This window comes from Oncorhynchus tshawytscha, linkage group LG20 (assembly GCF_018296145.1).
Source record: "Oncorhynchus tshawytscha isolate Ot180627B linkage group LG20, Otsh_v2.0, whole genome shotgun sequence".
NCBI lineage: Eukaryota > Metazoa > Chordata > Actinopteri > Salmoniformes > Salmonidae > Oncorhynchus > Oncorhynchus tshawytscha.
Genome location: NC_056448.1, coordinates 12,354,276 through 12,379,738, shown reverse-complemented (window position 1 = coordinate 12,379,738; position 25,463 = coordinate 12,354,276). Strand labels below are relative to the sequence as shown.

Here is a 25,463-nt window from a genome sequence, read left to right as displayed (position 1 = left end):
CACAGCTTGAACATGAAATGGACTAGTATAGAAAACGGTAGTATCTGTGCAGTTTGTGACTGTATCAAACGGTTGATATGTCCAGGAGAAGGAGTCTGTTTTCCTGCTGGATGACAAGCGGATCAGTGAGATCAACATGGTGTCTGGACACACCAAGAAGAAGACCCCCAAGCTGCAGCCCCTGCTCCCCAGGGTGGTAACCATGGCCGCATCCCAGAACGGTACACTTTCAGTGGCCTTTACATTTCAAAACCATTTGATTCCATAGAAACACGGCAGTAATCCTCATTGCTAAATTGTAATTATTTTGCCACTATGGCCTATTTATTGCCTTACCTCCCAAATCTTACTACATTTGCACACACTGTTATTGACTGTACGTTTGTTTATCCCACGTGTAACTCTGTGTTGTTTGTGTCGCACTGCTTTGCTCCATCTTGGCCAGGTCGCAGTTGTAAATGAGAACTTGTTGGTTAAATAAAGGTGAAATAAATAAATTCCCATGATTCATTTCTGTTTGTAGGTGTGTGGCTTGCCGGATTGCTGGTCTCAGGAGAGATGTTTCTATGGAGCAGGGACAAAGACTTCTTGAAGACCGTGGCAGCAGTCCCGACAGAAGCTCAGCTCGTCACTGCAGCACAAGGTCTGTATGTGCTCAAGCCATTGTTACAATAAGCCATGTTCAAGCTTGCCAACACAGCTCCATGTACTTACTGCGTATGTGTGGGTATGTACACAGGGTCTGGCGTGTGCCTGTCTCTGGTAGTTTCAGGGGATGGGATGCGGGTGCTGCTGTTGACTGTGACAGGGCAGGTGTTCCTGTGGGAGTGTGTGGACGTGCGTGACCTGGCAGGGGTACGGGATGGTACTGCTAGAGGACGCTGGGCACAGATACAGCACCCTGGAAACACTGCTCTGCCATCCCCAAAGGACAAGGAGGCATCTCAACACAGCATCTTTGTCAGAGGGGAGGTGAGAAGGACTACTCTGTCCACAGGGATAGACATGATCCAGTTGGAAAAGTCTGACTAGTTTCCCTAGGGAACGTTTGTCATGCCCTTATCATTTCTTCTGGTCTTTTCCTTGTTTTACTGCCAGGCAGTTGGTGATATCTGCTTGTCAGCTTTTGTTTTCACCTCGGACGTGGAGCTAAGTGTCACTTTCCTAAAGATCCAATGGGAGGAGGGTCAGAGGAGCAGGTGAGTGGACTGGGAACAACTTCTCAGGGTCATGGGGTCAATACTGCCGCTCGAGCATTTGCACTCCTCTATATACCTTTTTATTGTCATAATACAATCAAAGATCTTTGTTCTCACGTTGCTCATCTGGAACATCTTTGATTGGGATGTATGTTTTTCCGTCAGTCCTGTGGGGTACAGTGTACGCTGGGTCACTAAGACATACCCCATGTCCTGCCTCACACCACCCTGTCGTCCGGTGAGGTCCAGGGGGTCACTGGTGCCAGCCTTCTCCCCTGATGGCCTGCTGTTAGCTGTAGTCCTGAACCAAAGAGACCCAAGGGCAACGCAGGTTCTCTTTGTCAGCACTCAGAACTTTGTGATTGTCTCCAGTGGACTGGGGGGATGTGGCAGCAAGAAACTCGTCATTCCTTCTAAATACGTGAGGTAGGTACACGACTATAACAGGGAGTATGTACTGTAGACACTGTTTGCGTTTTAGATGATAAAGATGACACCCTTGTATCTTGCAGGTCGTACTGGGTGGGCAGTGTGAGCTGGGCTGCGGGAGGGCTCTACCTGGCCTGTGTGCTGAAGAGGGGCTCCTTCCTCATGCTGGCTCGTCTGGGGGGGCTGCTCTCTCTGTCTACCTCAGGGTGCAGTGTGGACTTTGGCCCTGCTCACTTCCTGCCCCTGCATCCGCTAGTCACTTACAGGTAAACATGAGAATGATTCCATTAATATAAGCAACCCATTTCAAATGGAAGGGTCAGTTTTGATAATCCTACATATTGTAGCCACCCTGACCAATTTGGATTTGTTCAAGTGTTCCATAAGTTCCCCAACAGGAAATATACCATCAGTGTGATACTCTCTTCATCAATCAGTCCATCTATAGCCATTGAATGTCAAACTGATTTTGAACACACTCTAGATTATTTTATATCTGTTTTGATCCATTAGTCTCTCCACTTCTTTTTCCTTTCTTCTTCTCTCTCATCTGTAGTCATCCTCTTTCTCTATTTCTTCGCTCTCCTCTTTCAACATGGTCATTGTGTCCTTTTTCTCATGTCAGTATTTGAGGGGTTAACATGTGTTGGTCTTGATACTCCACACAACACACTTGCACTATCTCCTAAACATAATTCACTTTCTCATTAGCTTGATGGCACTTGAAACACAAAACAAATCACTGACATTTCTGATGATTATTTCTACATAGTTGGTACAGTGCATTTGGAAAGTATTCAGACCCCTTGAATTTTTCCACATTTGGTTACTTTACAGCCTTATTCTAAAATGCATTACATTTTTTAAAAAGCCTCATTAATCTACACACAATACCCTATAATGACAAAGCGAAAACGGGTTTTTAGAAATGTTTGCAAATATATAATAAAATAAACTGATATCTTATTTACATAAGTATTGAGACCCTTTGCTATGAGACTCGAAATTGAGCTCAGGTGCATCCTGTTTCCATTGATCATCCTTGAGATGTTTATACAACTTGATTGTAGTCCACCTGTGGTAAATTCAATTGATTGGACATGATTTGGAAAGGCACACAAATCAAATCAAATTTTATTTGTCACATACACATGGTTAGCAGATGTTAATGCGAGTGTAGCGAAATGCTTGTGCTTCTAGTTCCGACAATGCAGTAATAACGAACAAGTAATCTAACTAACAATTCCAAAAAAACTACTGTCTTATACACAGTGTAAGGGGATAAAGAATATGTACATAAGGATATATGAATGAGTGATGGTACAGAGCAGCATAGGCAAGATACAGTAGATGATATTGAGTACAGTATATACATATGAGATGAGTATGTAAACCAAGTGGCATAGTTAAAGTGGCTAGTGATACATGTATTACATAAGGATGCAGTCGATGATATAGAGTACAGTATCAACGTATGCATATGAGATGAATAATGTAGGGTAAGTAACATTATATAAGGTAGCATTGTTTAAAGTGGCTAGTGATATATTTACATCATTTCCCATCAATTCCCATGGTTAAAGTGGCTGGAGTAGAGTCAGTGTCATTGACAGTGTGTTGGCAGTAGCCACTCAATGTTAGTGGTGGCTGTTTAACAGTCTGATGGCCTTGAGATAGAAGCTGTTTTTCAGTCTCTCGGTCCCAGCTTTGATGCACCTGTACTGACCTCGCCTTCTGGATGACAGCGGGGTGAACAGGCAGTGGCTCGGGTGGTTGATGTCCTTGATGATCTTTATGGCCTTCCTTTAGCATCGGGTGGTGTAGGTGTCCTGGAGGGCAGGTAGTTTGCCCCCGGTGATGCGTTGTGCAGACCTCACTACCCTCTGGAGAGCCTTACGGTTGAGGGCGGTGCAGTTGCCATACCAGGCGGTGATGCAGCCCGCCAGGATGCTCTCGATTGTGCATCTGTAGAAGTTTGTGAGTGCTTTTGGTGACAAGCCGAATTTCTTCAGCCTCCTGAGGTTGAAGAGGCGCTGCTGCGCCTTCCTCACGATGCTGTCTGTGTGAGTGGACCAGTTCAGTTTGTCTGTGATGTGTATGCCGAGGAACTTAAAACTTGCTACCCTCTCCACTACTGTTCCATCGATGTGGATGGGGGGGTGTTCCCTCTGCTGTTTCCTGAAGTCCACAATCATCTCCTTAGTTTTGTTGACGTTGAGTGTGAGGTTATTTTCCTGACACCACACTCCGAGGGCCCTCACCTCCTCCCTGTAGGCCGTCTCGTCGTTGTTGGTAATCAAGCCTCCCACTGTTGTGTCGTCCGCAAACTTGATGATTGAGTTGGAGGCGTATATAGACACACCTGTCTATATAATGTCCCACAGTTGACAGTGCATGTCAGAGCAAAAACCAAGCCATAGGGTCGAAGGAATTGTCCATAGAGCTCCGATACAGGATTATATCGAGGCACAGATCTGGGGAAGAGTACCAAAAAATGTCTGCAGCATTGAAGGTTCCCAAGAACACAGTGGCCTCCATCATTCATAAATGGAAGAAGTTTGGAACCACCAAGACTCTTCCTAGAGCTGACTGTCCGGCCAAACTGAGCAATCAGGGGAGAAGGGCCTTGGTCAGGGAGGTGATCACTCTGGCAGAGCTCCAGAGCTCCTCTGTGGAGATGGGAGAACCTTCCAGAAGAACAACCATCTCTGAAGCACTCCACCATCAGGCCTTTACAGTGAAGTGGTGGTGGCAGCATCATGCTGTGGGGATGTTTTTCAGCAGCAGGGACTGGGAGACTAGTCAGGATCGAGGGAAAGATGAACGGAGCAAAGCACAGAGAGATCCTTGATGAAAACCTGCTCCAGAGCGCTCAGGACCTCAAATTGTGGTGAAGCTTTACCTTCCAACAGGACAACCACCCTAAGAACACCGCCAAGACAACGCAGGAGTGGCTTCTGGACAGGTCTCCGAATGTCCTTGAGTTGCCCAGCCAGAGCCCGGACTTGAACCTGGTCGAACCTCTCCGGAGAGACCTGAAAATAGCTGTGCAGAGACGCTCCAGATCCAACCTGACAGAGCTTGAGAGGATCTGCAGAGAAGAATGGGAGAAACTCACCAAATACAGGTGTGCCAAGCTTATAGCGTCATAACCAAAATGACTTGAGGCTATAATCGCTTCCAAAGGGGCTTCAACAAAGTACTGAGTAAAGGGTCTGAATACTTATGTCAATGTGATATTTCAGTTTTTTTTAAATAAAAAAACATTTTTGCTTTGTCATTATGGGGTATTGTGTGCAGATGGATGAGGGGGAAAAACAATTTAATACATTTTCAAGTGAGGCTTTAATGTCACAAAATGTGGAAAAGGTCAAGGGGTCTGAATACTTTCCGAATGCACTGTACATGCCTGTCCCCTTGAAAAGCATGTTAATATACTACTATAATATACTCATGAATGGTGATGCTTTTTCCCACCCTATATTAATCTCTCCCCTCACTTTCCCAATCATCTCTAACTATCACCCCTCATCTCTCCTCAGACCTCCAGTCTCTGTCGGAGGGGCTGGGGTTGACCCTCTGTCCAGCTCCAGCCTGTCTGTACGGGATGTCCTGAGACAGCGCTACTCGGTGACCTGGCACCCGCGGCTGCCCTACCTCATTGTGTCTGATGGCTACATGGCCACAGTGCTGCGGGTCCCTGAGCAGCCCTCCCCCGCCACCCTCCTCAGGGCTCTGCTGCACGACACCAGCCAGGGCCTGGAGAGTGCCAGCCGGGCACTGGAGCGAACACAGGTGAGGGGTCAGGAGAGGGTAGGGAGTTGAATGTAATTGGCTCCAGTGCATTCCATTGTTTTGCTCTTGTGTAGTTGCTGAAATGCTCAATACTAATTCGGTCAATAGCTAAGATCAACGGGCTCGTATATTTCTCTTGTTGTTTGCTCTTTTTTTCTGCTGTCTACCTTCTCTTTTCCCAGCCCCATGCCAGGGCGTGGCTGGAGTCCATATCCTGTCTGAATCCTAGTAGCAGTCTGCAGGAGCTGAGAGCCAGGCCCACACCTGTACCTACCCCAACAGCCACAGCTACATCCACCCTGCCCCTCTTCCTGCAGGACCAGGGAGACTTGGGGGACACCAGGGAGCTGATCCAGAGAGTACAGGTCTGTTCATCAGCTGATTCTCTCACACACACACACACACACACACACACACACACACACACACACACACACACACACACACACACACACACACACACACACACACACACACACACACACACACACACACACACACACACACACATACACACACACACACACACACACACACACACACACACACACACACACACACACACACACACACACACACACACACACACACACACACACACACACACACACACACACACACACACACACACACACACACACACACACACACACACACACACACACACACACACACACACACACACACACACACACACACACACACACACACACACACACACACACACATACACACACACACACACATACACACACACACACACACACACACACACACACACACACACACACACACACACACACACACACACACACACACACACACACACACACACACACACACACACACACACACACACACACACACACACACACACACACACACACACACACACACACACACACACACACACACTCAATGTTCTCTTCTCTTTGTCATAGTAAATGTTAATTTGTGTGTTTCCTTAGGCTTTGTTTGAGGATGATTCTGATCTTGAAGGACCGCCCGCTGGTTCACATGTGGAGGACCACGGTCGGCTGGAGTTTGCCTCCATGTTCGACACCCTCCATGCCCTCTCAGACACCCTGGCTGATCTTGACCCCAGTTCTCGCCCTGACCCTGATGCTAGCTCTGCGGACTCAGAGAGGAGTCCCCCAGCCCTCCCTCCTGAGCTCCGGGGGGTCCACGGCAGCTTGTTGACAGCTTGGGCTCTGGGTGTGTCATTAGGTGGCGTTATGGAGCAGAGAGAGCGTCTGCTGAAGTACACAGTCCGCTGTGCGGTCCGCTTCGCTGCTCTCCTCCGTCTAATTTCCATCCCCAGTTCCCACACGGGAAAGAGAAAGAACAGCACCATTCCCTTCTCCTCCCGCCTCCTCCACCTCCTCAGAACCCTTCTCTCTTTCCTCCCCTGGGGTGCCCCTCACACAGGGGGGAGGAGTTGCCTGGGTTTGGTTGTGGAGCTAACTCAACAGCTAGTGGGCCTGCTCCTCTCCTCGCCCCCTGACCTCTCTCAGACTGGCCAGGCTAGCTCTGAGCCCTCCTCCCAGACCCTGTCCACAGCTCTGCTCCTCCTGCAGCTGACCTCCCACAGTATGGACCACACCTACAGCCTCCAGCAGAAATGTGCCCACACAGATGTCTACTGTGTGCTATTCCTGCAGGAGGAGGGAAGAGGGCCATCACAACAGGATCTGCCTCTCCCCCAGTGGCCCTCTAGCAGGTAGAGTCAATCTCTTGTGCATGTGTGTATTCATGAGAGTGGGCGTGTGATTGATTTTTAACGTAGTGTCATTTTTGGCTCTTTAGTCTGATCTCTCTCTCATATCCCTCGGACATTATGACTCGGCAGATTGCGGGGAGCGTGGCGTGCAGTATACAGGCACACCCTGCAGTACTGGGAGGAGCTGAAGTACCGTAGGAGCGGTACGGGCTGGGAGGAGGAGCAGGGCCGTGTGTCTGTCATCCTGTCCCAGATCCAGACAGCTCTACAGGGGATGGGAGAAAGGCTGGAGGAAGGGCCCACTCTGCTGAGCTACACAGGTAGGATGAACGGGAGCCTGTGTGAGCACTATACATTTGGGGGTTGTCTGGTTTCTGTACATTGAAGTGGTACTGTATATAAGTGATGACTCAAATGTGCAACCTTCTTTTGGGTCCCCAGGGGAACAGCACTTCCTGTTTGGTTCCTACTCAGAGAGTGCTCAGACTTGGAGAGCTGAGCTGTGGGCAGAGAGAGAGAGAGGTGAGAAGGATAGTTTAGTTGATATGTGTGGTTTTGGGGGACAGTTTGAATCTAAAGGTGTCACCTCCTGTTCCCCAGATGGGCCTCGGAGTGCGTTCTTGGAGACACGTCTGTTGCTGTCCCTGCTGTATGGACTGCTGTTCCAGTACCGTCTGAAAGAGGCCCAGGGGCTGGGGGACCACATGGCCCGTCTGCTACTCCATCAGGCTGGACCACATGGGGACGATAGTGCCCACAACGCTGGTGTGTATGGATCTTGGTCAATCCAGGTTCATTGTAAGAGATTAACCCCCAAAATTATACTTTTGGCTTTACATAGCACTAAAGTGCAGAACTCATAAAAATTGGCTCGATGTCATGGCAAGAGACTGTATCTGTATCAGTTTTAAAAGTCATGTATTGTTGCTTGTTGACATTGACTTTATGTATCTGTTGGTTGTAGAGGAGGCTCTTCCTGGCTCCTGGCTGCCTGGAGAGGTCCACAGGGAGGCAGCCTGTGCTGTAATTCAGACTCTGGGAAGGTTCATGGCCTCATATTTCACCAATCAACCCCTTCTCATCCTGCCCCCTCACAGTGTGGATGTACTGCCTCCCTTACACCTCCCCCATGGTAAAAACTTCTCCATCAAAACACATACACACACACACATTATTGGTCCATACAGGCCAGTGTGTTGGACAGTGTGTTTATTCCTATGTCTGTGTGTCCACTCTCTCCAGCCCCAGGTGTAGGGCGCCTGGTGCCCCTGTGCCAGGAGGGTGTGGCGGGGGCGGTGCGGGGTCAGCAGCTGTCAGAGGTGTGGACGGTGGGCTATGCCCTGGACCTGCTGCTACAGGGGGGGCTGCTGCCTGAGGCCACCTGGCTGGCTCATCGTCTGGGGGACTGGAAGACTGCAGTCTCCCTGGGCCTGGCCTACACCACCTACTCCACAGAGCATTGCGACTTCACCGGGTCAGTGTGTGTTTGTCTGTACATGTTAGAGCTGCCAGCTCATCAATTCACCACTGAGACGTGTATGGGGATTGTGATGATTAAGTCAATGAGCTTTTGTGAGTTTCTGATGGTTGTCTGTTGCCACCTCAGGCTCAGGTGGCGAGAACTACATCTCCCAGCAGCCCTTGAGCCTGTGAGCCTCTTTCAAGGTCAGCTGGAGTCTCTACTGGGCAGGAAGGCCGGGTCAGAGGAGACCCAAGGAGACGAGAAGAGCTACAAGAGCTTCACAGGTGTGTTGTGCCTGACGGTGGACCTCTGCTACTCCATTCTACAGTACAGTTTGCCTCCACATCTCCGTCTCTATCGCTCATATGCACTTTTCTATTTTCCTCGCCTTTATCATTCTCATCTCTCTCTCTCTCTCTTTCAGACTGTCTGGAAGGTGAGGACGTGGAGCTGTTGCAGGGTTCCGTGCAGGAGATCCTGAAGGCATCAGTCATGGCTGGGGTAGATGTGTTGTCCCAGCCCCTGGGGGCTCTACTGGACTCAGCCAAAGACCTGTCCTCCTGCCTTCCTGCTCTGGTGCCTATGGGCCTGTACCTGCCTGCGCCGCCACTCTACTGCCCCCAGCCTGCACCCAACACACAGGTACTACAGAACACAGCGTTTCCCCGGGAACGTTGTAACAAGATGGTGCTGCTGAATAAGGCCGGGGGGGGATGCCCAGAGCCTTTGGACTCAGAGAGTTTAACTGCCATTTCCTGTGCCTCTCTTACATTCTTTGGGGAGAACCCAGGAGTACAACCACACCCAATTTGAAGTGAGGGGGACTGAGACAATGTTCCACCACTATTCCAAACTTAAAATATAGAAATATCAAGAAATGGAACCGTTAGGTGTTATTCTATCTATATATTTGGTATGTTATTAGGATCCCCATTTAGCTGTTGCAAAAGCAGCAGCTACTCTTCCTGGGGTTCACACAAAACATGAAACAATACAGAATGATATAATACAGAACATCATCAGACAAGAACAGCTCAAGGACAGAACTACATACATACATTCATACACACAAACTATCTAGGTCAAATAGGGTAGAGGTGCTGTGAGGTGTTGCTTTATCTGTTTTTTAAAAATCAGGTTGGCTGTTTATTTGAGAAACATGAGATGGAAGGATGTTCCATGCAATAAGGGCTCTATATAATACCGTACATTGTTGAATTTGTTTTGGATTTGGTGAGTGTGAATAGATGTCTGGTGGAATAAGTCTGTGTGTCAGAGCTGTGTGTAAGTTGACTATGCAAACTGCTTGGGATTTAACACATTAATGTTTCTTATAAAAATAAGTGATGCAGTCAGTCTCTCCTCAACTCTTAGCCAAGAGAGACTTGCATGCATAGTATTTATATCAGCCCTCTGATTACAATTAAGAGCAAAACGTGCTGCTCTGTTCTGGGCCAGCTGCAGCTTAACTAGGTCTTTCCTTGCAGCACTGGACAATAATCAAGATTAGACAAAACTAGAGCCTGCAGGACTTGCTTTGTGGAGTGTGGTGTCAAAAAAGCAGAGCATCTCTTTATTACGGACAGACCTCTCCCCATCTTTACAACCATTGAATCTATATGTTTTGACCATGACAGTTTACAATCTAAGGTAACGCCAAGTCATTTAGTCTCCTCAACTTGTTCAACAGCCACACCATTCATTACCAGATTCAGCTGAGGTCTAGAACTTAGGGAATGATTTGTACCAAATACAATGCTCTTAGTGTTAGAGATGTTTAGGACCAGTTTATTACTGGCCACCCATTCCAAAACAGACTTTCAGTGACTTTATTTGCTGTGGTTGCTGATGCATACATGATTGAATCATCAGCATACATGGACACACATGCTTTGTTTAATGCCAGTGGCAGGTCATTGGTAAAAATAGAAAATAGTAGAGGGCCTAGAGAGCTGCCCTGCGGTACACCACACTTTACATGTTTGACATTAGAGGAGCTTCCATTCAATAAAACCCTTTGACTTCTATTAGATAGATAGCTCTGAATCCACGATATGGCAGAGGTTGAAAAGTCATAACACAAGTTTTTTCAACAACAGGTTATGGTCAATAATATCAAAGGCTGCACTGAAATCTAACAGTACAGCTCCCACAGTCTTCTTCTTCTTAATTTCTTTCAACCAATCATCAGTCATTTGTGTCAGTGCAGTACGTGTTGAGTGCCCTTCTCTATAAGTAGGCCAAAAGTCTGTTGTTTAATTTGTTTACAGAGAAATAGCATTGTATTTGGTCAAACACAATTCTTTCCAACAGTTTGCTAAGAACTGGCAGCAAGCCTATAGGTCTGCTGTTAGAACCAGTAAAGGTCGCTTTACCACTCTTGGGTAGCGGAATTACTTTGTCTTCCCTCCAGGCCTGAGGACAAAGACTCCTCTAGGCTCAGATTAAAAATATGAGAGTCAGCTATCATTCTCAGTAGCTTTCCATCTAAGTTTTTTTTATGCATGAATACAATTGCTCACTGTTCGTTGTTGGCATTTCCTGCCTAAGTTTGCCCACTTTGCCAATGAAATAATCATTACAATAATTGGCAACATCTAATGTTTTTGTAATGAATAAGCCAACTGATTCGATGAAAGACTTGTTGAATTTGTCTTTCTGCCCATAATTTCATTTAAAGTACTCCAAAGTTTTTTCCATCGTTCTTTATATCATTGATCTTGGCTTCATAATACAGTTTCTTCTTCTTTTTGTTGAGTTTTATCACATAATTTTTCAATTTGCAGTAAGTCAACCAGTTAGATGTGCAGCCAGACTTATTAGCCACTCCTTTTGCCCCATCTCTTTCAACCATACAGTTTTTCAATTCCTCATCCATCCATGGAGCCGTAACAGTTCTAACAGTCAGTTTCTTAACAGGTGCGTGCTTATCAATAATTGGAAGAAGCAATTTCATAAATTCTTCAAGTGCAGCATCTTGATGCTCCTCATTAATCACATCAGACCAACAAATATTTTTAATGTCATCCACATGAGTCACAGATAAATCTTTTGTATGATCACTATTATAGGCCCAGCTGTTGGAACTTTGTCTTTCCTGGATATAGCCACTATATTGTGATCACTGCATCCAATGGGTACGGATACAGCTTTAGAACAAAGTTCTACAGTATTAGTACAAATGTGATCGATACATGTGGATGATCTTGTTCCGGTATGTTTGTAAACACCCTGGTAGGTTTATTAATAACCTGAACCAGATTACAGGCACCGGTTACAGTAAGAAGCCTTCTCTTGAAAGGACAGCTTGATGAAAAACAGTCAATATTCAGGTCCCCAAGAAAGTAGACCTCTCTGTTTACATCACATACACTATCAAGCACTATCAAGGATTTCACACATATTATTTAGATACAGACTGTTAGCACTTGGTGTCTGATAGCAACACCCTAAAAGAAAAGGCTTTAGATGTGCCAGGTGAACCTGCAACCACAACACTTCATTAACACTTGACATAAGATCTTCTCTAAGCATTACAGGGATATGACTCTGATATATATATATATATATATATATATATATATATATATATATATATATATATATATATATATATATATATATATATACCTATGATGAAAATTACAGGCCTCTCTCATCTTTTTAAGTGGGAGAACTTGCACAATTGGTGGCTGACTAAATACTTTTTTGCCCCACTGTATAAATATATATCTATATATACAGCAACACCTCCCCCATAAGCATTTCTCTCTTCTATATATGTTATATCCTTGTATTGCTACTGCTGTATCATCAAAGGAATTATCTAAATGAGTCTCAAATGGCTAATATATGAGTGTTCTCTGATGTTAGCAAGTTATTGATTTCATGAACCTTTCTAAGGCTGCATATATAATATGGGATATTTTCAGCCCTTTCCTGGGTAGCTTATCAGAGGTAGACATAATACTGAAAAGAGCAAACAAAGCAAGATAAAAAAAAATAAAAAAAAATAACATTTAGCAGTCCATTTATCAATTTGTGTGCATGTGTGTGTGCTGCGTGGTTGAAGCTACGAACCCATAGGTTTGGCTCTCTCACCCCCTCCAGGCTTGTGGGAGGGAGGGTGGACAATGAGCCTGTCATAGGGGATGTAAGCAATGTCCCCACACGCTCTGGTAATTTTCATGGCTGGGATCAGTTCTTTCCTCTTCTGGGGAACAGCTTCAGGATAGTCCTCGTTGAGGAAGATATACGTTTCTCTCAAGTTCTTGGCTCTTTCCAGAACAGCTACCTTGTCCTTGAACCTCGGGAACTTGACCAACATCAGCCTGGGCCTATCACCTGGGCCGGTGGTGGGTTTTCCAGTCCTGTGGGCGCGCCCCACCTAATCTTCCTGTGGTCTTCAATTACTCAGAGATCATTTCCCTCACCTTGTCCTTAGATTCTGCAATTCCGTTCCACAACCATGTTGTTCCACCTTGATTGTCCCCCGAGAGTCTGATTTATGTCATTGTTACTTAGGATCCGTCAGGAGGATTTGGGCAGCTGTTGGAGGGGGCGTCCCGTCACAGGGTGTCAGGGGTCCTCCAGAGGGTGCTGCTGCTCCTGAGGTCTGCCCGCTGCTCCCGTCCAGCTGCCCAGTGGTACATCAGCCACCTGCGACGCTCCCGACATCGCCTAGATAAGGTATTTCCTCCATTTCTCCTACACAAGTTACTGAACCCTCCTATCCCGTTCTTACCCCTGTCTCCAGCCCTCTTCCCCCCTGCCATCCTCTTCTTCCCCCTGTCTCCAGCCCTCTTCCCCCTGCCATCCTCTTCTTACCCCTGTCTCCAGCCCTCTGTCCCCCGCACCCTCTAACCCCCTCCTATCCTGTTCTTACCCCTGTCTCCAGCCCTCTGTCCCCACACCCTCTAACCCCCTCTCCTGTCCTGTTCTTACCCCTGTCTCCAGCCCTCTGTCCCCACACCCTCTAACCCCCTCCTGTCCTGTTCTTACCCCTGTCTCCAGCCCTCTGTCCCCACACCCTCTAACCCCCTCCTATCCTGTTCTTACCCCTGTCTCCAGCCCTCTGTCCCCACACCCTCTAACCCCCTCCTATCCTGTTCTTACCCCTGTCTCCAGCCCTCTGTCCCCACACCCTCTAACCCCCCCCCTCCTGTCCTGTTCTTACCCCTGTCTCCAGCCCTCTGTCCCCACACCCTCTAACCCCCTCCTATCCTGTTCTTACCCCTGTCTCCAGCCCTCTGTCCCCACACCCTCTAACCCCCCTCCTGTCCTGTTCTTACCCCTGTCTCCAGCCCTCTGTCCCCCAAACCCCCTCCTGTCCTGTTCTTACCCCTGTCTCCAGCCCTCTGTCCCCAAACCCCTAACCCCCTCCTATCCTGTTCTTACCCCTGTCTCCAGCCCTCTGTCCCCACACCATCTAACCCCCCCTCCTATCCTGTTTTATAGAATAGATTGTATGAATGTGACTATCTTTTTGAGTGAAATGAGGGGACTAACTTGGTGGTCGGTCTTTAGATCCGTCAGAAGTACTCCCAGCAGCAGTGTGTGACCAAGGCCTTCCCAGAGGCTCTGATGAAGTTTGTGACCCGCAGTGGATTCTTCAGACTGGGACCCAGTGGGGACAGAACCATGGACTCTGTCACTATACAAACTATCAGTAAGATACTTTTTTTGACTGTTTGTCACACCATTGAACTACATTCAGCCATTGAAGCATGGCCTAATTCCGAAGCCTTTTCCCTCCAGTCTGCTTCAGGGAGCTGTGTGGCTTGTGTTGGATGCTGAATGTCAGAGACCAGCTCTCAATGTCTTGCAGGAAGTATCAGGCTGCAAGGAACCATGGGAGAGATCCCCAGGTACCACACAAAGGCCTTTTTCCTGTGTTGCTTGGTATATCTTCTTCAGTGTGTGTGCGTGTGTGGTGTGTGAGATCCTCTATAATCAATGCTCTGTTAACAACTTGTTTATGTGTGTATTTCATCCTGTAGGTCCCAGCAGATGACAGCGAGGTGACCGCAGCCTGCGAGGAGGCTCTCCACTGGGCCTGTCGTTTCCTTCCCTTCTCCCGATTCCTCAATGCTGAGGAGATCCTCCAGGACACCCTCCTCAGCTTGGTCTCTGAACTACCCCCTGTACCCCTGGTAAACCTGAGCCGGCAGTCACCTCATTCACAGGCATTCCTATTCGGTTCATTGTGTTTTTCCGCGTCCCACACAGGAGAGGTATAAAGTAGAGTGGAATCACGTCTCCTACCCCAGGCTGTTGTCTTCCTCCAGGTGGCAGAGTCTCTGGTGCAGGCCTTCCCTGAGGAGGAGGAGTCAGTCAGGGTCCCTCTGAGAGAGAAGTACAACTCACTCCTGCGGAGACTGAGGCACTGCACTGTCCCAGGTAACTACTAGACACTTTTATCAAAACTGACTTAGTCATGCGTTCATACGTTTTACGTCCGGGTGGTCCCGGGAATCAAACCCACTGTCTTGGCGTAAGGTAAGGCTAATGTTTCTTACTAATCTTCATTCGCTCCTTGACCTTCTCTTTCTCTCTTCCAGCCTCAGGACAGAACGGTGAGAAGGGGGATGAGGACGAGGGAGAGGAGGTGATGATGATTCTGGTGCAGGAGCGGCTCAGACAGAGGAGGAAGGACCTGAAGCGTCTGGCCAGGCACCTGGCTCCCCTGGAGCTCTACCTATGGGAGAGGGAGGAGGAGCAGGACAGGGGGGGAGGAGGGCAGGGGGCTGTAGCCCTGCTGGAGAGATTCTCCCTGGGGGCCAGTCTGAGTAACAGCACCCTGACGGACTGTGGGCGCCCCCTGGTGTACAGCGATGGAGACACGGCCGAGAACTCCGTGGCTCTCTCTCCTGACCTGCACAGCAGGCCTCCTCACAGGTAGACTCAGGCTTTCTTGATGAAATTTGTATCTGTCAGAACTATTTGTTAAGAAATCAATCATTACTTTGAAACCTTGTCCTTTTATGGCCATTGTGGCAACGTCAGGCAAGTTGATTGGATAAAAGTTTCTCTTTGGCGGAATTTGTGGTGTAACCTATTTTTGTTTTCAGCATCAGCAAGAGAGTGAGGGTGCAGGACCGAGCAGACAAGCCTGGAAGTCAAGTAGAAGTAGTTGAGGGTGGGAGCACCCAGGAGGAAGACCAGAGCTGCACGGGCCCAGCCCAGGACCCTGCTGTGGGGGAGGACAGCACCTCTCTGACCCTGCCCGTGGTGGGGACCTGGGAGTTTGAGCTGGAGGATGCAGAGTACCTGCGTTTCCTGGAGCTCTTCCTCAGCTACGTGTTGGAGAAGGACGGTCCTGACCCAGACACAGGCTGTGATCCTCCCCTGCTGAAGGGCTTCTGTAGCCAGCTGAGAGAGAGGGAGCTGCACTCCCTCACCTTCGATGTCCTCACCACCCTCCGCCGCCGCCAGAGAGATGGGCGCCAAGCGACCAGGAGGCAGGGGGGCAGTGACGCCCCCGTGTTCAGAGCAGGACACTGCTACAAACCAGTACTCGTTACCACCCCTTTGTTTCTCCACAGTGAGCCCCCTACACCCAGAGCCAGCATACCTGTCAGTGTCCTGTCCCTTCCTGGGCTCAGGACTGGCAGGCAGCAGGGGTTGTTTGGCTTCAGTCTGCAGGCCAGGTCAGCCAGCCCAGCTCCAGAACCCGCACCTCAAAGAAGCTGCCTTGGCTCGAAGTCGAGCCCCGGTCAGAGTTCTGTTCCCTGGGAGCAACCATCAGAGGGCTGGGCGTTCGGGCCCCTGTGCTCCGTGGAGGCTGTAGAACTGCAGCAGGAGTTGGAGCCCAAACTGGAGGCCCAGTTCCCAGGGCTGGGCAGGCTGCTGGAGTGGATGGTGCGCTGGGCTGATAAGAGGGTGTTGCTGGGACAACCCAGCCGGATGAAGGAGAGGGAGGCGGGCGGAGGAGAGGTAGCTGGAGGTGGGGTGGTTATTCGGGTCAAAGCCTCGGCTCCTGCGGTGCTCACGGCCCTCAGCATGTTGGAGCACAGGTACACCGCCGCCCTGCTAGGCATGGACCACTACAGCGCAAACTTACAGGTGAGTACACAGTGTTCTATGAACTGTTTATTAACCATATATAGAGAGGTGAGTGGGCTGTGTGCCATGAGTGATGAGAACCACCAGACTTGGCATAGACCAGAATTCTCTGACAGGTTTCCTTTCTTCTCATTATCTCAAATCAAATGTTATTGGTCACATACACGTGATTAGCAGATGTTATTGCGGGTGTAGCGAAATGCTTGTGCTTCTAGCTCCGACAGTGCAGTAATATCTAATAAAGTACACAACATATACACACAAATGTAAGTAGGAATGAATTAAGACTATATACATATATGGACGAGCGATATCAGAGCGGAACGTACTAAGATACAGTAGAATAGTATAGAATATACTATATACATTTGACATTTGTAATGCCAGATATGTAAACATTAAGTGACTAGTGTTCCATTCCTTTAAGTGGCCAGTGATTCCTAGTCTATGCCTATAGGCAGCAGCCTCTAATGTGCTAGTGATGGCTGTTTAACAGTCCGATGGCCTTGAGATAGAAGCTGTTTTTCATTTCTCTCTGTCCCAGCTTTGATGCACCTGTACTGACCTTGCCTTCTGGATGATAGCGGGGTGAACAGGCAGTGGCTCAGGTGGTTGTTGTCCTTGATGATCTTTATGGCCTTCCTGTGACATCGGGTGCTGTAGGTGTCCTGGAGGGCAGGTAGTTTGCCCCCGGTAATGCGTTGGGCAGACCGCGCCACCCTCTGGAGAGCCTTGCGGTTGCGGGCGGTGCAGTTGCCATACCAGGTGATACAGCCCGACAGGATGCTTTCAATTGTGCATCTGTAAAAGTTTGTGAGGGTTTTAGGTGACAAGACAAATTTATTTAGCCTCGTGAGGTTGAAGAGGCTCTGTTGCACCTTTTTCACCACACTGTCTGTGTGTGTGGTCCATTTCAGTTTGTCAGTGATGTGTATGCCATGGAACTTGAAGCTTCTCCACTGCAGTCCCAATGTGGATAGGAGGGTGCACCATCTACTGTTTCCTGAAGTCCACGATCATCTCCTTTGTTTTGTTGACGTTGAGTGAGAGGTTGTTTTCCAGGCACCACACTCCCTCACCTCCTCCCTGTATGCTGTCTCGTCATCGTTGGTAATCAAGCCTACTACTGTTGTCATCTGCAAACTTAATGATTGAGTTGGAGGCGTGCTTGGCCACGCAGTCATAGGTGAACAGGGAGTACAGGAGTGGACTGAGCACGCACCCTTGTGGAGCCCCAGTGTTGAGGATCAGCAGAGTGAAGGGGATGTTTCCTACCTTCACCACCTGGGGGTGGCCGGTCAGCAAGTCCAGGAACCAGTTGCACAAGGCGGGGTTCAGACCAAGGGCCTCGAGCTTAATGATGAGCTTGGATGGTACTATGGTATTGAATGCTGAGCTATAGTCGATGAACAGCATAGGTATTCCTCTTGGCCAGATGGGATAGGGCAGTGTGCAGTACGATGGCGATTGCATCGTCTTTTGATCTATTGGGGCGGTAAGCAAATTGAAGTGGGTCTAGCTTTCTTGGGAACAGGAACAATGCTGGCCGTCTTGAAGCATGTGGGGACAGCAGACTGGGATAGGGAGAGATTGAATATGCCCGAAAACACTCTCTCCTTTCTCCCCTCCACCCCCAGGTTCCAGAGAGGCAATGGACAGTGGCTCCAGTGTTGCAGCCTGAGGTGGGCTGGAAGCTGGAGAGGGAGAGCAGTGTGGATACAGGTTACCCTGCATCAGCTGGCACACCCATTACTCTGCCAGACCAGGATCCCCAACACTGCGAACTGTCCTAGTGAGTGTGTGTATGAGTGTTTTATCATTTTCTTATGGCTCAGAGAGGATCTTAATATATTTCTGTTCTACAGTGGCTCACAGACTGAGGGGGTGGAACGAGTGACATCCCAAGAGACCTCACAGCTTTCTGACCCTATGGGAGTGAACTTAAACCCTGAGAGTGGGGTGGCAGACTTCCCAGACAACAAGTGTGACCTTTCTGCTGAAAAAGGAGAGGACAGCAATGCTGACGAGGCCTTGAGGTCATCAGCCTCTCTCGCAATCCTCAACATCTCTGTCCAGATCAAGAGCCTCCGTCCAACACTGAGCCCACCAGGCCAGGTGGGCACTGCCAATCACAATCGCACCATGAGCGTTCCTCTATGTTGCTAGATGAAGTGTTTGGTTGGCACCTGGTCACTAAGTTTGTCTATCCTTTCTTCTCCCCAGGCATTAACGCTGGCAGATCTACGGTGCTCAGAGAGGGAAGAGGACATTGTCAGCTCTCAGTGAGTTCTGGGTGTGGGAAACATAGGGAAAAGTCATTTCTTTGTTGTTGTTCTCATTTACTATTTGACTCCAGAGCCAAACCGTGGCTGGTTGGTCGAGGTGAGTTGGTAGGCTACTGTTACCGTGGTGATAGTAAACAGAAGCTACAGTTTGGTATGACAGACCATAGAAATGGATTCTATTCATTCTATTTCGACGTGACCGACACTGTGGATTGTAACCAAAGCAGCAGCCAGTTACTAGAGGGCTTGTTTTATGTCTCTTTGGAAAAGTCATTTCACATCATGTTTATGTTTACATGAATGTTTGTGTGTTCTAGAGAGGAGGAGGCAGAGAATCTGCTGTCTCATGGCTCCCTGAGAAGACCATCAGATATTACTGAAGAAGTGACAAGAAATATGTACATGAGCCCAAACAAAAACACACTGTAACACACTATTGTTTTGTATCCTTTTAGTTCCATATAAAATATTACAGAGGTACTTTGGTTCACTACCCTTCAAATCTGCATTTGTGACATTTACCTGGTCTGTTTTCTCCTCCTCAGAACTCTGAGTGAGGGTTCAGGATCAGACGGCCCTCCCAATGCCAGCTTCCAACCCCTTCCCGGGGCAGGGCCTCAGGCTGGGGCTCAGGCAGCAGACTCTGCCCCTAACGGCGGACTGCCCCAGGAGAGCACCAATCCGACCCCTGCCCCTGCCTCTGCTCCCAACCAGACCCTGCCTGCCCAGACAGACCCTGTCAGACAGCTCTTACAGGATGAGCTATTCAGACTGGTCCAGGTGGATATAAATTTGAACATCAGACAAGGCAGAGGAAAATACATAAATGTATGTATGTAGCCATGGACTATTTCACGATTGCTTCGTGTTTCTCTCTTCAGTTGCAGCAGATCAACTTCATGAGTTTGATGCAGGTGGTTGGAGCGTCGTTTGTCAACCTCCCAGTTTTACAGAACAACACACTCCCGGCCCAGTCCAATGTGCCCTATCCACACCCCAATACGCCTCTGTCCCACCCTAACACTCTCCTCCCTCACCTGAATCTGACCCCCTCCCAGAACAACATGTCCCCTATGCCTCAGACCCAGAGCTCGGTTCAGGCCCCTCTAGCCTCAGAGCCCCTGTCTGGGGGACACAGACCCACAGACCAACCCCCCATCCACGAAATGCAGCCATTGGCCGTCCACCCCGAGCCGTTGAGAGATATCCAGGGGCAGACCAGGACATTGATCTCATCCTCTCATGGGCTTCAGACCACTGTGGACCCCACCTGCAGTGCCCCTCTGCTACTGCCCTTTGGTGGTAGTTCACAGGTTACTGCTCCCTACAGCTCAGGACTGAAGCTGCTTCAGCTGCACCCTCCCCTGCTGTCCCTCCAGCGGCATGGTAAAACAGCCCCTGTACGTGAGGCCTGGGGACCCCCGTCTGAGAGGAGACCCAGCACTGCCGTGCCCCCCCACCTGAACCCCAGCCAGTATGACCCAGCCGCTCTGAGGAGGGCAGAGGAGAGATCGAGGGAGGCAGAGAGAGAGTCCACCGCGCCACCATCACACCTCAATCTGACACAGTATTCCCACTATCCCTCCAACCAGGCCCCCAGGAACACACTGCCCCCGCTCCAGAATCCAGAGACCAGGGTGGAGAGGTCCAGAGGGGCTGAGCCCCGTCACCTGCCTCCTACCCTCCCATCCCACAGACCTCCCCCTGTCCACGGCCTCCCCCTCCTCCGCTTCCACCCTGACCCACGCCCCCCTACGACCTTCGCTCTCATACCCCTCCCACACTCCTCCAGGCCCCTGACTGTCACCCCAGCAGCCATGGGCCACAACCCCAGACTACAGCTACTCCAGAGGGACCCAGACCCTCCTAGGATGATGCTGCCCGAAGCCACCCCTCCGGCCCGCGTGCCACATCTCATCCCTCTGGGGGAGCTGATGGGCTGGGCTGCAGGGAGACAGAGGGGGGCAGAGGCCAGACTACAACTCCTCAGAGTGGACGCACAGGCACAGAACCCTACCCCTGCAACACCCTCCACCAGCATCAACTCCAGCAGGAGGCAGAAGAGACGTGTGGAGAGGTTGAGGAGAGAGGGAGAGAAAGCAGAGGTCACATTTAGACCGGAGGACTCCATCATACTCCCGCTAGAGTGCAATGAGGACGAGCCTGCAGAGCCTGTTCTTGGGGAGGGCTATGTCTTCCCTCTTGGGACATTTGACTCTGTGCTGACTGGTCAGGGATTGGTGGACAAGGCACTGTCTACTGCAGCTGAGCTCCATGCCTTTGCCTCTACACACAAGAGGCCTCCTGAGAGCCACGATGCCTGCACCAACACAGACCCAGCTTCTCCTCACTCAGATACAGGCATTTCTGCCCAACCTACTGTCACTTCTGCTGCTTCTGGACCTGCTGCTCTCCCTCCTGAATTGTTCCTGAATCTGCGGTTCCCTAGAGACCCTCCTGTCCACGACACAGAGACATCGGGGGAGAAACAGGAGAGAAACACAGTGAGAGGACTATTTAATGACAGAATTGAGTGGAATGTTCAGTACACCGGTACAGATCATCTTTACTGTTTCAGGCATTTTATGAAATGCTACTTAATGGTCTTATCTCTCTCTCCTTGCCTCTCCGGATGCACAGGGTCGTCAGTTCATAAATGTGATAGATCTGGAGGATGGGGCCCTGCTACAGGAGTTGCCATCGTGCCCCCGCCCTGCGGTGCGGGACCATGATGTCACCCCGTCTCAGCCCTCTCCCCCCACCTCAGCACAGCTCCACCTGCTGGCAGCCTCCGTCACCAACTCAGCCCCTTCGGAACTCACTGCAGACACCAGCACAGAGGACGACCAACCCCAAGCTCAGCCAAGTGGTCTGAGTCAATGTAATCGATTCACTCTGCTAAAACAACAGTTGTACGCCGTATATTGTCTCTGTCTGTAATATGTCCTGTGTCTCCTCCAGGCTTCTCTGTAGCGTCCCTCCCACCTGCCCACCCTGAGCCCAGTGGAGACCCAGTGACTCGCAGTCTGCTGCAGGAGAGGAGAGCCCCAGGCCGCTGCCTGGAGACCCATCGCGGAGCTCCATCCAGGGCCCCAGTGATCCAGGTGGCTGCCCGTCTGTCTGAGATGGACGCCCAGCTAGCTGCCTTGCAGAACATTGCAGATCACATGGAGAGAGAGTTTGCCAATACCAGACTGGTAACGTAGCTTTGGGATTTACATTTCTGCACCTCATCCTGCCTGTCTACTTTTCGGCCTGATGATTGGCAAGTCAGTGAGTCTGCTGATAGTCCGTATGTGTAATATGAAGTATTCCCTCTCTTAGCTGGTGAGAACCATTGAGACTCTGGGTCCTGCCATGGCTCCTGAAAGGGTGGAGGGAAGAACACCAGTGAACAAGACAGTGACTCTGGCCGTCTCACCAGAAGGTCAGATCCAAAGTGAAGGCGTCTCCTAGCAGAATTCGGGCTAGGCGACGCGGACGCCTGTGCTCGCATACTCCTTTCAAAAATGTGCATGGAAACTAGTTGTCTCTCTTAGAATGTCAACACGCGTTTCATTGAGGAACCCCGTCCGTAGTTCCCACTCCTACTCGGAGTAGTACTTTTGACCAGTCACAGAAGAAGGGGCGTGGACTTCAGCTACCGAACTTCGACTTGTGTGCTCAAACATAACCAAATGTTGCCATAATGTATGCGCTAACCGTTACGACTTGGAAGCGTGCGCCAGGCTTGGCACCAGACCAAACGTCTTGACACCAGACCAAACGTCTTGACACCAGACCAAACGTCTTGACACCAGACCAAACGTCTTGACACCAGACCAAACGTCTTGACACCAGACCAAACGTCTTGACACCAGACCAAACGTCTTGACACCAGACAACAACAACAGTTCTGCCATACCCCCCCTGACTCTGTATATGTCTGTATCCTCTCCTTTTGAGCAGGGTGGCGATCACGTCTGTCCGTGCACCATGACCCTGAGCTAGCGGAACTTCGACAGGAAGAGGAGGAGCAGGAGGAAGGACCTGATAGTGTCATAGTCAGCTCTGCTCCTTGGGGTGTGAAACAGCCCTCCTCTCTTTCTCCTCGCGCTCATGCCGTCCAGAGCACCTCGACCCTGCACCAGCCCACACCCACAGGTATAGCAGCCCTCTGCAGCAAGCATTCCTACTGTGGGAATATAGTTGTGCTCGTAAAACAATTCTTAACATGTGTCAACAGATCGCTATTAGCTTACCTTGTCATGGCATTGTTGATACATTATTGGCCATTGGATCCAATGGAAATATCTCCCTAGTAGATAATGGTGAGCCATGATGGTGTTAGTGTGATTGCAGTTCTTATGAGTCCCTAGTGGTTCGGCAGGTGGTAGTGGTCTGTTGTGGTGTTTCCAGTTACCAGGCTACCATCTAATACTCCTCTTACTGGCTCACCACAGTTGTAACTTTAGTGTCTGTCTACCCGAGCACCACACATCCCTGCTTTGTGCCTCTAACCAGGCTGTCTGACCTGAGGTCTACAGTATATCAACTGGGGATCAGTCTGCGTAGAATGGCATCTCAGTCTGCGTAGAATGGCATCTCTGTCTGTAGTTGAATGGCATCTCTGTCTTGTCTGCGGTTGCAGGCCTGTGGTTGTCTCCCGTCAGACCAGAACCAGAGCAGCGTGTGTGGGACATGGGTCAAGGTAAGAGCCACACACACACACACTGTCACACACACCTGGCTGGGACTCGGTGCTGTTACCTAACTCTGCATACACACTTGTGCTGTAACCGATAGAGACTGCGAGTGGACACGTGTCCTTCTGCCCCTGAACAAGGTAGTACATCCCACATACAGGCACGCTCACCTTGTAATAGTACACCTGGTACTTGCATGTCTCTGGTTTGTGCTAGTTTGTGTTTCAGGTCGACATACTTGGAAGAGACACTGGACAGCTGCATAACTCACCCCCTTGCAGCAGCATTCAGATCTGTATCATCCTATTTAGTAAACTGTATGTTGATTGTGTTCCTCTTGCAGATTTAACAGACACTATGGATGGAGCACCTGGAACGTAAGTATGTGAAAACTGATATCGGTCATCTATTTAGGAACATGTTAAATGATCACTGTTGGTTACCCTCTGTGTGAGCATTATTCCATAGATGTGATTGTGGTTTGAACTATCACATATTATTCTCCTCCTGCCTTTCCGGTCTTCCTCAGATGGGCAGAGGAGACTCTGGGTCTCAGTGGGCTGAGTGATGTGGCAGACATCTTGACGGAGTTGGTGAGGGGGGGAGGCATCTCCCCCACGGCCCTGGGGCTGTCGCACACCCAAGCTGCCCGCCTCAACAGGTAGGAACCTGCATGGTGAACAGCTCTAAACATACTCCTCCTCTGATTGTCACCATCTCGAGCACTTTTGACTGGCTCTCAGCAGTGATGTGTTTGTGATTGACAGCAGGCTGGACCAGCAACAGAGCGGCAGGGCGGGACAGAGGGGCATGCGAGCAGAGGAGGAGAGGCGAGAGCTGAGGGTTTGGATGAGAAGGAAACAGAGGGAGAAACTGGTCGAGTACCGCAGACAGAGGGAGGAGAAGAGGGAGAGGGAACGCAAACCCTTCTCGGCCCCAGTCACACTGGTGAGAGGCTTCTGACTCGCATTTACATTCTGTGTTCTGATTATTTTTTCAGTGCCTTCATTCAGACACCATTTCTCTTCACAGAAACCAACGTCCAAAGATATAAACATCAATAAGAAAATCAAGGAAGAGAAAGACAAGTATGAGCACGAACACAGATAGATAACAGACATACATACAGATATACAGACATACAGATAGATACACTACCATTCAAAAGTTTGGGGTCACTTAGAAATGTCCTTGTTTTTGAAAGAAAAGCACTTTTTTGGGGTCAATTTTAAAATAACATCAAATTGAACAGATTGTTGATGTTGTAAATGACTATTGTAGCTGGAAACGGCAGATTTAAAATAAAAATACAAATGTAATATCTACATCGGCGTACAGAGGCCCATTATCAGCAACCATCACTCCTGTGTTCCAATGGCACGTTGTGTTAGCTAATCCAAGTTTATCATTTTAAAGGCTAATTGATCATGAGAAAAACCTTTTGCAATTATGTTAGCACATCTGAAAACTGTTGTCCTGATTAAAGAAGCAATAAAACTGTCCTATACGGTAATGTACATGCAAGTGTTCCAAGTACTAGAGTCGTGTATGTGTGTTGATATGTTGTGTATTTGGACCTTTAGGACGGTTCTGCTGGAGCACCACAATCAGCGGGCCCGCGATGCCTGTAGTCTGATCACAGACCTCCTCACCACCCCACTGACCCTGCCCACTAACGCCAACCGCACCCTGAACCTACCCTCCACCTCCTCACGACCCTCTTCCACACGACCCCTTACAGCTCAGACTGTCGGCAGCACCCGCAGCAGCCCCAGGTACACCTCGTAGGGTATTCACATCTGGGTGGTTTTTAAGAACAATTTG

The 25,463-nt window shown here is 49.3% G+C and overlaps 1 protein-coding gene across 7 annotated transcripts in view; it reads left to right on the top strand.

Moving 5' to 3' along the window:
* cplane1 (ciliogenesis and planar polarity effector 1) overlaps window positions 1–25,463 on the top strand; it is a 31,464-nt gene that overhangs the window by 716 nt on the left and 5,285 nt on the right. For 4 of the 7 annotated variants that reach the window (XM_024380765.2, XM_024380766.2, XM_024380767.2 and 1 more), the window contains exons 3-41: window positions 86–221; window positions 524–643; window positions 740–972; window positions 1,099–1,199; window positions 1,365–1,625; window positions 1,712–1,894; window positions 5,171–5,423; window positions 5,606–5,788; window positions 6,392–7,143; window positions 7,273–7,463; window positions 7,585–7,665; window positions 7,744–7,908; window positions 8,108–8,275; window positions 8,386–8,617; window positions 8,750–8,889; window positions 9,030–9,247; window positions 13,130–13,294; window positions 14,132–14,273; window positions 14,363–14,472; window positions 14,605–14,757; window positions 14,893–15,004; window positions 15,166–15,502; window positions 15,676–16,669; window positions 18,307–18,461; window positions 18,535–18,784; window positions 18,893–18,951; window positions 19,272–19,379; window positions 19,500–19,734; window positions 19,836–21,458; window positions 21,595–21,835; window positions 21,916–22,151; window positions 22,279–22,381; window positions 22,903–23,097; window positions 23,585–23,644; window positions 23,983–24,016; window positions 24,169–24,300; window positions 24,407–24,587; window positions 24,672–24,727; window positions 25,223–25,414. In XM_024380765.2, coding sequence (XP_024236533.1) covers window positions 86–221; window positions 524–643; window positions 740–972; window positions 1,099–1,199; window positions 1,365–1,625; window positions 1,712–1,894; window positions 5,171–5,423; window positions 5,606–5,788; window positions 6,392–7,143; window positions 7,273–7,463; window positions 7,585–7,665; window positions 7,744–7,908; window positions 8,108–8,275; window positions 8,386–8,617; window positions 8,750–8,889; window positions 9,030–9,247; window positions 13,130–13,294; window positions 14,132–14,273; window positions 14,363–14,472; window positions 14,605–14,757; window positions 14,893–15,004; window positions 15,166–15,502; window positions 15,676–16,669; window positions 18,307–18,461; window positions 18,535–18,784; window positions 18,893–18,951; window positions 19,272–19,379; window positions 19,500–19,734; window positions 19,836–21,458; window positions 21,595–21,835; window positions 21,916–22,151; window positions 22,279–22,381; window positions 22,903–23,097; window positions 23,585–23,644; window positions 23,983–24,016; window positions 24,169–24,300; window positions 24,407–24,587; window positions 24,672–24,727; window positions 25,223–25,414 — 9,290 coding nt within the window. The remainder of the gene's footprint in view (window positions 1–85; window positions 222–523; window positions 644–739; window positions 973–1,098; window positions 1,200–1,364; window positions 1,626–1,711; window positions 1,895–5,170; window positions 5,424–5,605; window positions 5,789–6,391; window positions 7,144–7,272; window positions 7,464–7,584; window positions 7,666–7,743; window positions 7,909–8,107; window positions 8,276–8,385; window positions 8,618–8,749; window positions 8,890–9,029; window positions 9,248–13,129; window positions 13,295–14,131; window positions 14,274–14,362; window positions 14,473–14,604; window positions 14,758–14,892; window positions 15,005–15,165; window positions 15,503–15,675; window positions 16,670–18,306; window positions 18,462–18,534; window positions 18,785–18,892; window positions 18,952–19,271; window positions 19,380–19,499; window positions 19,735–19,835; window positions 21,459–21,594; window positions 21,836–21,915; window positions 22,152–22,278; window positions 22,382–22,902; window positions 23,098–23,584; window positions 23,645–23,982; window positions 24,017–24,168; window positions 24,301–24,406; window positions 24,588–24,671; window positions 24,728–25,222; window positions 25,415–25,463) is intronic. The other 3 variants (XM_024380770.2, XM_024380769.2, XM_024380768.2) reach the window with 3 other exon arrangements.